At 39.4% G+C, this 13,235-nt stretch overlaps 1 protein-coding gene across 3 annotated transcripts in view; it reads right to left on the reverse strand.

The window, feature by feature from the left end:
* Positions 1-1,589: 1,589 nt before the first annotated feature.
* Positions 1,590-13,235, reverse strand: part of FAM107A (family with sequence similarity 107 member A) — a 555,305-nt gene continuing 543,659 nt past the window's right edge. For all 3 annotated transcript variants that reach the window (XM_063940886.1, XM_063940887.1, XM_063940888.1), the window contains one exon: positions 1,590-12,107. In XM_063940886.1, coding sequence (XP_063796956.1) covers positions 11,994-12,107 — 114 coding nt within the window. In that variant the 3' untranslated portion in view covers positions 1,590-11,993. The remainder of the gene's footprint in view (positions 12,108-13,235) is intronic.

Genomic DNA, 13,235 nt, shown 5'->3' on the forward strand with positions numbered 1-13,235 from the left:
AGGCAACTGGTGCTGCACAGAAAGAAGTGGCTTTCATCTGAATATACCGCTGACGGATGTCTCACCCATGCACAGGGTGATAACAAGCGGTTTCTTAACCATTTATCCCGTACAGCAAGAGATCATTACGTCTCAGTGAGTAACATTAATCGGCTGGTTTATTTTGCTCCAAGGAAACACTATTTAAATCTGGACACCTTTATGGTCACAAACACTAATTACATCAGTTTACAGGACTTCCTTTTCATTTAAACTGTCTGATATGGAATTAATGTGAGAGATTAACCCTATCTTACAGAGACGGGTCCTCCTGCATATTAGTGTCCCTTTCACTTATTTATACACTTTATGTGTGAACTATAAGGTATAATACCTCAGTTATATGCTCTGTGTAGTGTTGTGTCTTTTAATCAGTTTGTTATTGGTTTTATGTTAATAAATTGTGTTTTTATCAACATCACTGGTACCGTGCGCCTACTTGGTGATTTTGTTTTAGTCTGTACAAAAGGAGCTTCTTTTCCCTCTCTTTATATAAATACATTTCCTTTGTTTTGTATATACTGTATAACAGACTGATGTTGGGGGTGAAGTATCAATGTGAAAGTATTGCACCTCTCTCATTCGAGTTTAGCTTTTTGTCAATACTTAAAAAATAAGCTAATAAGTCACCCACAGAAACATGTAGAAAAAAATAAGCAAATAAATCGCCCACAGAAACATGTAGGGAAATTTACTAAAGGGTGATTTTGATCGATTTAAAATCAATCAAAATCGATATTGTACTTCCAAGGCCAAAACACACATTTCTTAATATTTAAAAATGAATATAAAAAAATCACCTGTTAGCAAATGTGTTTCAGACCCTGAAGCCCAACATCGATTGAGATAGTTTTTCATCTATTTTAAATTGATTAAAATTATCGTGATCGACCTTTAGTACATTTCCCTCTTGTTTTCTAAAATTGAGTGATTCCAAAGTCAGGCTGTGGAACTTGTAAAAAATATAGGGCCTGGATCAGATCTGTACACTAATGCATTCACAGCTGTGAACCATGCGCAGCGTATATGCAAAAATATGCAAATTACACAAACGCCTGGATTTCTATTGCGACGCCCACAGGCAGCTTTGCAAATCCAAGCAACTGCATAAAAACTCATACGCAGCGGTAGTCGCAGATCCTTCGACAAACAGCTCCCTAAATAGCCCCCCTCCCTTTCCTTCCCTTGTCTGATGGTACCTGGAGGACAAAAGTATTAGAAACAATTTTTCAGTAGGTGAACTTTAGGTTTAATATGGACTTCAGGTAAATTTTTACGTTTAATTTCTTCAATCTCTTCCACCCAAGTGAGAGGGGTTCTAATTGGACAGCTTCAGCTGAACTTCTCCAACTTTCCAATTAGAACATTGAAAGCTGTATCCTTTAACCCTTTCCAAAACGATGAGTCCTGGGTAAGTGATCGTTACTGGCACTGCAGGGCGAATAATCTTGGAACTGTGATGCTAGTTGATAACAGAACCCCAGGTATTGTGCTACTGACGCCCTGGACGATTCGTATCTAAAATAATTTAACTGAACGTTTTGATTAAATACATTCTTATATTTCTTTATTTTTTAATAATTCAATGGTTCCATACAAGGCAGAGATATTAAGGGAAATTACAAAAAAATACATTGTTACTTTAAAAAAGTGCAGTTTAACCACAGGTTTATGGAGGTGAGCCCTTAACCACAGACAACTATTCATTTATAAGCAAAAACAAAAGGCATATAAGATGAATATACATGGTATTGGCTGTTGGTTCAATTACCACAGCAAGCCACAAGATGGATAGATAATGCCCATACGTAATTTTATACAGTGTGTACCCACAAATGTCTTCCCCTGTTCTGTACTGTTTCAGGAAAATGTGCTTAAATAGATGTCCCCTGCTCAGGAATCAGTTTTAAAATCTGTAGCAATGTAACATAAGGTGGAATTTATTATCAAAACTGAAATATTGACAATAGTATTATGTAAGATATGACTGTACATTATAAACTAAGGGCCTATTTTCGCTAAAAACACATGTAAATAGTAATTCAACTGAATAACGTAAAATACTATTACACAGCTCTATCTTTAAAAAAACAACAAATGAACAAAACAAAAACAAGCAATATAAAAGAACACAGGTACAAAAAGAATATTCTGCTTAACATAGTTAATAATATTACAAGTTTGATCAAGAAACCAAAACCGCACCACAATAAACAGCATCATAATAAGAAGTGTGGTAAATTATACTGCAATCCTTGACCTTTTATTCCTTGATCTTTACAGCTAATAAACAGGAAAAAAAATCCCAATCACCATAGCTTATCATAAATAATACAATAAAATATTGTGCAGAGCAGCTAATAAAATATAGTTCTAAAGGACAAATACTGTTATATGATCATGGTAAAATGTAATCTTGCCTGACTGCAAATAAACTGCTAAAGCATTATGGTGAAGCTAGTGTATATAACTGATGCTGTTTAATGAATGTTTGGATGCCACTTAAACATTCCATCAATGCAGAGATTCCCAAACCTGTCCTTTAACCACTTAAGTGACGATTTATTTCGCCGAAAACCGCTCTGAAATTGTCGGGTTTTTTTTATGAGTGAATTAGGTGAAGAACATGAATTTAATCCTATCCCAAATGATTTTAGTTAAAAAAAGGGAAAAAAATATTTTTGAAAAAATATATTTTCTCTCCAAACATCGATCAGGAACATCGCGACCATCGGAACATTGCGACCATCGCGGTTTTCATTTTGAAAGCCGGGACAGCCTGCAGGTATACAGGCGGAGGGTCTGGGGGTGGCTTGGGAGGGTTCATTTACACTCCCAGCGGCTGCCATTGTCTGCAGCCGCTGGAGGGGGGGATCCTGCCGTGCTGACTGATCAGCAGTGATCGGCAGTAGGGCAGACACAGGGGGAGAGTGCAGGGAGGCAGTGGGACCTTCCGGTCCCTCTGACAGTAGCAGCGGAGGGAAGTTTATCTTCCCTGCCGCTGCTAACACACTCTATCTGACTGGTCACATCCTGTGCGACCAAGTCAGATAGAGCACTTGCAGGCATGGTCGCATCTGATGCGACCATGCCAGGCAAGTGGTTAAGGCACCCCAAGTATAACTATGCTTGGCCACAGGTGACTTAGTTAGTACTTCCGTCAATTTGATTTAACCATCTGTGCTGAGCCATGGATATCTTTAAAACCTGGACCGCTGGGGTGTCTTGAGGATCGAGTTTGGGAACCTCTAGTTTAATGCAAATAAAACCAGTAGTGTAATCGTATTTCTGCCATTGTGCAATTATAAATCTAACCAGTAGATGGCAGAGCAAAGCAAAACAGCAATGACTACTGTATACAGTACATGACTTCACATACAAAAGGAGTAATGTAATGACGTGCAGTAGCTGTGAGTACAAACTCGCCATAAATTCCTGTCAGTATTGGCCTACAAATGTCCAGAGTTAATACGCAGTGATCTGGATGGTTAAAATGCAGATATCCGTGATTTGTGGATGGTTTGAAAGTACAAAATCATCATCTATTTGAGCCAACAAACAAACAAACAAACAAACAAACAAACAAACAGAAAATGACTATGGCAAGTAAGATAGCTCAAATAGGGTGACATTACCTCTGTCTGTTTAGCCAAACATAATAAAGACACACATTAAACATATGTATTGAGTTGTCGCTAATTAACTTAATTAAGAGTCCCAAACATTAATATATTTATGGGGTAAGATTATTCATTTAATTTATTATAGGGGACAATTATTAATAAATAAAAAATAAAATTTGAATTGCTCTTACAATGTAATATTTAATAAAAATGAAGCACGCAATATTCATTGTGAAATAAATAACGTGTCTAATAACATGTTCCTATTAATTGGGGCCATCTAAATGAATTGGTGACAAAGGCACTAAGAATATTGCCCACTTATTACACTGCATGTGCCCACTAGCATGTGTCTCCATCATTATTTCTGATTTATTATAAATTTGCCCCTATAATATCCTCATTACATAAGCAGAATCATATGTATATGCTCCTACATTCAATGTTAAATGATGGCAGCTTAATACAAAATTGACTCTTTATTATGTTCTGGTAGAACATATTGCTCAGATTGCATGCTGTTTGAGCAATTTGACTAGCCAGGGGCGCATTGATCATTTGGCAATCTTTTTTTTTCTGGGGTGAGGGGGGTGGGGGTGGGTAGGGGTGTTTTTGTAAATATGCAGCGTGAACAAATAAGATTAGCAAATTACTGTACATTATGGATGATAGTCAATGGTTTCTTATGATTTTTCGTGATTTAGCTTTTAATAAACTTGTTAAAAAAATAAAATTGCAGAGCAGTGGTTTGTGCAAATCGCACTCCATTGTATATTCTTCCCGGTACACTGGCAGCGCACCACAGAATGCCTGCATTTTTCACCTGTTTACCCAGATACCAAATAGTGTGTTACAATTGCGTGCCACTGCGCCACTCATAAGTAACTTCACCAAAAGCTAGAAGTGCGTCTATATTTGCAAGGAGATAGAAAATCAGAATGGTTGCACTGTGCAGAAGTATAACTGTCACATCAAGTACAAGTTCCAACCTACACCTAGAGAATCACAACTTCACTAAATAAAACGTTTCTGTTTTACTCCTAAAATACTGCTTGGCTTAGCTTCACTTATGGCTTGAATTAATCATGGGAGCGAGTGAACATCAAGACTGTATTCCTTACATGTGGCACTACTGTATGTTTAAAGCTTTTTTTACATTAGATAAAATAATATGCATAAACATGCGCTTCTCTGATGAAGAGCTACTGGAAGGTGCAAAGTGAGATAGAAGGACAGAGCTATGTCCTTTAGTGGAGTGAAAATGGTTGTGTGCTTTTCCATAAAAAAAATGTTATTAAAATATATAATGGGGGCTAATTGTATCGCCAGGGGTGATACTACTTGCCCAAATGCGGTGGGCTACCCTCCCCCCATGCCGACACTTACCGCGGATTATGCTTCAAATGCCTCAGCCGCGATAACACAGAAGTCCCCGACCCCATGTGTTTTAGCATGATCATGTGTCCATTTTCGATCATTAATCGCGATATCCGTCCGTTTTTTCACCCGCCGAAAATTGATTGGATATAATTGGATACCCCCATTGTGCAGAAGAGCTTTTTACATCATTCTGATCTATTTGTATCTATTTTGATGGCAGATTTCTGTTTTCAGTCCTGACAGCTACCTCCATTGTGCCCTTGTCAGTCAGTGGGGACAGAGCAATAAACAAATACAACAATAGTAAGGAATGGTTTAGTGTCTAAAACTGCTCAGATCTTCTACTAGCTAATGAATTTGAATAGAGAGGTAAGATTTCTTGTGGGAGGACATTTAGCTGTAAAGCTAAACTAACACAACTAAAATGCTAATATACAAAAAACAGATTTGAACTTCTGAGATAAAAAAAGATCATTAAATGCTGCTGAACATTTTGGGGGGAATTCAAATGTTTGAAAAGTCGGTTGGGTGCCTGTTTTTTCCCCTGTCTATGAGATAGGAAAAAACAGACACCCAACTGACTTTTCAAACAATTGAATCAGTGTGCAAGTGTTCAGCTTGCATTGCAATAACAATGTCCTGTTGAGGCTGAATGAGTGGGAGTTTAAATTGCCTTTGCAAATGGAAAAAAACGCAGATCAAGCATAGAATGTGGCTGCAGATCTGTGTGCATGCACTTGATTGCTAGGGTCTGTAAGTTATTAACACAAGTGGCTTGGTCTATGTTAGCACTCTCGGCAGGTTTTTTATCATGTCAATTATTAACAGTAAGCTAGAAGCAAAATTGTAATGAGTGTTGTTAAGTGTTAATTCTACTTACCCTATTCGATGGAAAATTCCCTCTTATTAGGCTGACTACCAATTATGTTTACTTCAAGTTTTTGCCCTCAAGTTACTATTTAGAGAAAAAAATAAGCTGCGGATCTGTAGAAAGATAAACTTTTATAAAATGCTCCTGTTCATGATGTGGCAATAAGGCACCTATGTTAACATAAACTTTCTTTTAAATACACACCAACCATCGCGTCAAATGAGATATAAAAAAATAAAGATTATTTTTAAAATGTCGACCCAGAGTGTACAGCGAAACCTGACGGCAGCCTGATGTGGTTGCTCAAGTTACGCTCAGTCAACCTTATATCTGACACCTGACATTTCAAAAGTATTGATTTGCTAGCAGTAGGAATTGGAAACCTGATTTCAGAAATGTTATACTAATAGTAAGAGAAAATAGATGGAATAAAAGATAATTATATTGAATGTTATCTATAGGTTATTTCTCAGCTTTAAATGAGTTCATTGTGTTAGTAAATAATATGAATTCTCCCAATCCAGGATTATTTGGGATTTATCCAGATCATAAGGATATGGTGAATGGAATCCTGCACAAAAGAACTACAGGGGAGTTGAGTCAAGCAGTATAAAGAGTGGAAAAGTTACCTAGCGGAGAAGTTGTCCATAGAACCAATCAGCTTTTATGTTATCATTTATCAAGTACATTCTATAAAATAATAGGTACAAGCTCATTGGTTGCCTTAAGCAGTGAAAACAGTGGAGAAGTGAGCCAGTGGAGATGTTGCCCATGGCAACCAAACACTTGATAAATGTTACTTCAAAGCTGATTGGTTGCCATGGGCAACTTCACCAGTGTATCACTTCTCCACTCTTTTCTCTGCTTCATACATCTCCCCCAATGCCTGATAATTATCCACTGCTTTGGAAAATGAGTTCTCTCAGGCTGTTTGAGTGTCCATTTTACTGAGACCTTATCCAAGTATACCTGGCTAATATAAGATGAACAAGATAACATTGTCATTATGCACAATTTGGTCATTGTCACAACTAACTTGTGATATATACGTTCTTCTATTATATGATAATGTAATAAGTGTACAAAAACAAGGGTTACTCTACTCTCATCAGGATATCTATGGTAGATAAAATACAATAAGGCTGCAGCTTTTAACAGTTACAGGGCTTTTCTACTTCAGTTTCTAAGTACTGTACAGATCCTTTCCTTGATGACTGCAGTATTGTGTTGGGTAGCTGTGCCGGGAAAGCCATCATTTGCTGTACTTACAAGCATCATGGCACATGCATAGCCAGGATGTCTTTGGACCAACTTTAATAAACACAATACTAATGTACAGTGTGCTTAGCGCAACCTATCAACATTTTGCTGTGATTAAGTGCAATTATACAGTGAAAGCAACTTTCTGATTGGTTATCTTGGGTTCTTGGACATTTGCTACTACTGTATATAACACCCAATACAAAATTTAATGGCAAATTCCAGCAAACACCCAACCATTTTGTCTTGGATGGAATTCAATAAAATGATGCTATATTACATAATTCTACTTATCTGGTTACCACTCTTAGGGGTACATTTACTAAGCATTTACTAAGCAGTGATAAGAACGTAGAAGTGAGCCAGTGGAGAAATTTCCCCATCAACCATTCAGCAGCTCTGTATCATTTTATAGTATGCAAATTATAGATGTTACTTCAGTGCTGATTGGTTGCCATGGGCAACTTCTCCACTGGCTCACTTCTCCGCTCTTATCACTGCTTAGTAAATGTACCCCTTTATCTTAACACTGAGGTTTCCAGTGACGGAATCCTGTCAGCTATAAATAGCAAGTCACAGAAGCCTGCCTTATGTGCAGAGAGAAAGACATTGCACTACCATTGGCACCAATGATACTAGGCTGGATTCATGTATGTAAGTAAAGCAAAAAGACAAGCAACTGGACAAAACCATGTTGCACTGCAGGTGGGGCAGATGTAACATGTGCGAGAGATTATGATTTGGGTGGGGGTGTTCAAACTGAAATCTAAATTGCAATGCATAAAGCTGTCTAACATTTGTGAGATACAAAACCATCCAGTATTTAACCGGATGGCAACATGGTTTGTTCCAGAAACAAAGTTACATGATTTTTTTACATTACACATATTGCTCTCAGATCGCAATGCTGGGTCCCACCCGGGAATTGGAGACGGGCCCTTCCCAGGTGGAAGCCGGCATTGGACCCTACACACCGCCCATCCCGACCCGGTTGCTATCCGGGAGCAGGGACGGAGCCGGAATAGGGGGCGGGAGCGGAGGCGGGGCTGTGAGAAGACATCATCTCTGCTCCGCCTCTCCCTATGCAGTGAACGAGTACCGGGTCGCTTGATATTTCTGGCGTGACCCTTTCACATAGCACAGCAACCTGTGTCGACCATGTCAATATACCGGGTTATTTGTGCGGTGTGAAATGGGTTTTACAAACATGAATCAGGCCTGCCCATAATCCCCACACTAAAGCTGATTTATTGTGCATGGACCCCAGGTCAGTAGCATTTTATATTAAAGCATATCTTCCTGAATTACACAAAAAAATAACATTTTCAAGTTTGCGTAGATTTATCATTTAGCTCTAGAATCACCAATCAATTCTAACAATGATAATATTTCAGTAGTTGAAAAAGTTTGTCTGTGAGTATTCAGTGTACAATTATGGGGATAAAATTATAATAATCCCATTAGTACATAAAGTGCAACTTAGAATTTCATTGTAGCAACTGTGGGCAAAATGAATATATCAATGGTCCAGTTTACCTCATTAAAAAAATACTTTGTGCTGTATTTAATAAACTGTAAGCAAATACTCTATGTCTATATATTTAATTTGATTAGAAGACTACATAGAAAAATAGCCGGCATCAAAGAGACGCCAAAATAAATGTTCTATTTAATTGCACAGGAGTAAAGCATAATGTGATCGGGCCACATCACTAAAAGGGAAGGATCATTAAATGAGGAAACAGACAAAATACGTCTGGAAGATCAATGATGAGTAGTTTCATTGTACTACCTACCAGTCATCAGACTACTTCATTTTTACTTCCCTAATTATGACACAACTACTGGCTTATTAATTAACGTGTTACAATGTACACCAATGTGCCATAGCTCAAAGGACCAAACAGATATTCTGGGAAATGGAGCCTTGGAGAGAGATGCCAGCTAATCAGCTACTAACTGCCATGTGACAGGCTGTGGGGGAGTTGTACTAAGCCAGGCATGTCCAAACTGTGGCCCTCCAGCTGTTGTGAAACTACATATCCCAGAACGCCCTGATACAGTTTTGCTGTTAGAGAATGATAAAGCTGTGTCAGGGCATGCTGGGATGTGTAGTTTCTCAACAGCTGGAGGGCCGCAGTTTGGACATGCCTGTACTAAGCAGTGAAAAGAGTGGAGAAATGAGTCAGTGGCGAAGTTGTCCATGGCAACCAATCAGCATTGAAGTAACATTTAGAATATGCATACTATAAAATTATACAGAGCAGCTGATTGGTTGCCATGGGCAACTTCTCCACTGGCTCACTTATCCACTCTTTTCACTACTTAGTACATCTTTATTTGAAAATTGTCAGGAGCGGATTAATTGGTAGTTTCTGCCTCTACTTTCTCTCTGTCAAGGGATAGATAAATCTCCACCATTATCTTTAATTTTCTAAACTGTTATAGAAATGACATAAGTACTCTGATTGTTTGCTGCTATAGAGAAAACTTGCTCACAGTTCCCCAAGTTATCTTTTAAGCTGAGATTTCACACAGGCAAAGTGGTACAAAAGTTTGAGCCCGATTCAGACCGGATTGCTGTTGTGCAAATTCGCAAGGTGACTGAACGATCGACTGCGCATGTGTCCAGCATCTTTTTTGATCGCTAGGTGTACGCAAGGTGATTAACAGGAAGCCGGCGTTTGTGGGTGGTAACTGGATGTTTTCTGAGAGTGCCAGCAAAAATGCAGGCGTGCCCAAGCATTTTCAGGGAGGGTGTTTGATGTCAGCTCCAGCCCCAATCATCCTGCTTCTATCGCACTGTAGGAGTAGGTCCTGGGCTGCACACACATTGCACAGACTGGAAAAAACATTCAATGGTGAGTGAGTTGCAAACGGCTTTGCAGCTGACCGGCTTTCGCAGAGATTTTCGCAAGGCGTACGCAGACTTGCACAGGGCAGCTATTCACTCTGTCTGGGCGGCGGCTATCTGATCGCAAACCTCTGCAAATTCATAGAGGAGCGATCAGGTCTGAATTAGGCCCTTTGGGGTAAATGTATGAAGCAGTGATAAGAGAGGAGAAGTGAGCCAGTGGAGAAGTTGCCCATGACAACCAATCAGCATTGAAGTAACATTTGTAATTTGCATACTATAAAATTATACAGAGTAGCTGATTGGTTGTCATGGGCAACTTCTCCACTGGCTCACTTCTCCTCTCATCACTGTTTCATACATTTATCCCAATGCCACTAAACTCCCATGTTCTCCCATATACAAACATATGTGCATATAGCTTTGTTTGAAAGTAAAAAAATGCCAAAATATTGGGAAGAAACCTCACTGAGCTGTGAGAACGGGTGGTCTTCAGTATGCCGACTGACGGGATCCCGGCGCACAGTATACCGGCGCCGGGATCCCGACAGCCGGCATACCGACACTTATTCTCCCTCGTGGGGGTCCACGACCCCCCTGGAGGGAGAATAAAATAGTGAAATAGTGTGAGTCCGACCGCCGGCATATCGTAGTGAACCCGTGAGAACCACAGCTGTGAGAAAACATGTATTCACTGGTGGAATTTCTACAAATAATTCATCATCCCCTGTTCCATGAGATAGAAAGAGGTCATGTGACCCCCTAGCACATATATATATATATATATATATATATATAATCCACCCAAAACTGCCAGGGAACTTTGTTTTGTATCCAGGAGTTGTTTGTACTGGGTGCCCCAAAAATATTTTTAAGGTTCCAGGAATAATTTGCTCCACCTGAATAGCTCTACTTGGAGTACCACCAAAATATCCATTTCAGCACCCATACCTTTTTCTTTATTATTATTGAGTTTAATTATCTTGATGAAAAAGAAGCAAATCTAGGGCTGAATATTGACTTATAATGGGCAGTGAAACAACAATTTGCTATGATATATCACTTTGTAATGATTAATTCGTGATGATCCTTCCTCTTTACTGATATTTCTTAATTTTATATCATTAAGGCTTGATTACATACTGGCTTTAGCAATGCCTGAGAAATCCTCTAATGTACACCCCAAATTAAATTCAGCAACATCTGGTCATAGTATGACTGTAGACCACACTAGGCATCCTCACTGCTCCCCCTACTGGTCAGAGAAAGAAGACTCGTCCTTGTACTATTCATCAGCAAGGCAAAACAAATGAGTGGACTTCACTAAGATCCTGTGGTCGGTTTATGCAGGTCATACCACATTGTGTTAATATGGTAATAGGATGGACTAATCATGGGCTGGTAACGCTACAACAAAGGTGCTCTTTCTGGTCATGTGAAACCTCACATAGCAGTTACAGATGATTTTGTAACACTCACAGCACGTATCTTGGTATAGGACATGCAGAACATGTATGCAGTAAACCCAGCCTACTGATAAGTATGTGTTTTGTTTCCTAGGCTCTCTGTTGGATACCCCATCGTCACTGGATTTGCATGCCGCAGATTTCAATGATGACCTACAAAGAATCTCATGCCTCTTCATTCCGAAGTCACTTGGAACTCAGCAATGCCCTGGGGTGAGGACACAGTAGGCAACACATCTGCTCAGCTATGATCCTCCACAGCCACATGCATGAAGATATGTCCACTGGCGCTAGGGCAAAGCATTGTCTACTCAATGCTGTGGCAGATAAGTACAGGGTGTTATATCACTGCTGTAGATACAATCTTGTAGGTGTTTTGCTGTCTTGATGAGGGACAATTCCTTACAAAGTCATATCTGCAATGTCAGCCAAGTACACAAGTGCCCAGGTGTCGTCCGACATTCAGCATCACATACAACTTAATTCCTGGTTGGCAAATCTTACACAACTCTCTCATCGCTGGGCAGCGTTGCTGTTCTTCTCAGATTTTCTTTCACTTTTATAAACTCTGGGGCGTGGCTGTCTTCTTTAGGATCCTGTTCTTCTTTTTCAAGCTAATTGAAACAAAAACAGTATTAACTCATGGGGGTAAATTTACTAAGATGGGAGTTCTATTTAAGATGGGATGTTGCCCATAGCAACCAATCAGATTCTACTTCTCATTTATCTAGCACCTTCTATAAGATAATATCTGGAATCTGATTGGTTGCTATTGGCAACATCCCATCTCAAATAGAACTCCCATCTTAGTAAATTTACCCCATGGACTGAGTCTGATTTGGCAATAAAGTAAGAAAGAGCCAGTAACTGTGCACCTGGACAAACCATGTTGCAATGAAAGGGAAGCAAAAACATACATATTTTTGCATGCAGAGTAAATACTGGCTGCTTCTGCATGTAGCCCGCAATCTCTACCAGTGGGCAAAAAATATTGGGAGATCAGCACGGGTGCAGTGAAGTGTCCAATGAGACTTCAAAGTACATACACTAACCCCGGGCAGTGGAATCCAGCATCAGCCCTGGTTGAGAGGGGGAAGGGGGTTAGGTGCTCTTATATACCTGCCCCTCCTGTCACTTTTTGTCATAAGGAAAGTCAAGGTGTGTACACACGGTGAGATAAATCTGTAAGATTTTGGTCAAAATCTTAAGGAAAGTTAGTGCACATCTCAAGGTGTTAGGCAGCTTGCGATACTGATTCGATCCCGATGCGCACTCCCGTGGGGTCGGTATCGCAAGGCTAGATAGACTGTGCAGACAAGTCAATCTTGACCATCTAGTGTACTATCTAGTACAAAGTATAGTCAAAATTGGCACTGAGATAAAATCGTACATAGACAAAATAGCACAGACTTTGACTATCTGTACTTTCTATCTGGGCTCTGGGGGAGTTCAAGGGAAATCGCATAGCAAAAATCGGGCATAGCAAGGATCTCACCGTGTGCATACGCCTTTAGTCTTCCCTCTCTCTATTTTTATTTCGCCCTTCTCTTGAAAAACAGTATCAAGCTTTGTGTTTGAATCGGTCAGAAATATCAGTGCTCTTTATCTACTATCAGTGAGATATCTGCTACAATAAAGAGTGTCTTTATGTACGTTTGTCTGCTGTGAAAGTTGTTAACACTTTTACATTGAATTTTTTCTTTTTCTTGCTAGAGCTGCTGCTAGGTTTTTTCCCCCCACAA

This window comes from Pseudophryne corroboree, chromosome 9 (assembly GCF_028390025.1).
Source record: "Pseudophryne corroboree isolate aPseCor3 chromosome 9, aPseCor3.hap2, whole genome shotgun sequence".
In the NCBI taxonomy this organism is placed as follows: Eukaryota; Metazoa; Chordata; class Amphibia; order Anura; family Myobatrachidae; genus Pseudophryne; species Pseudophryne corroboree.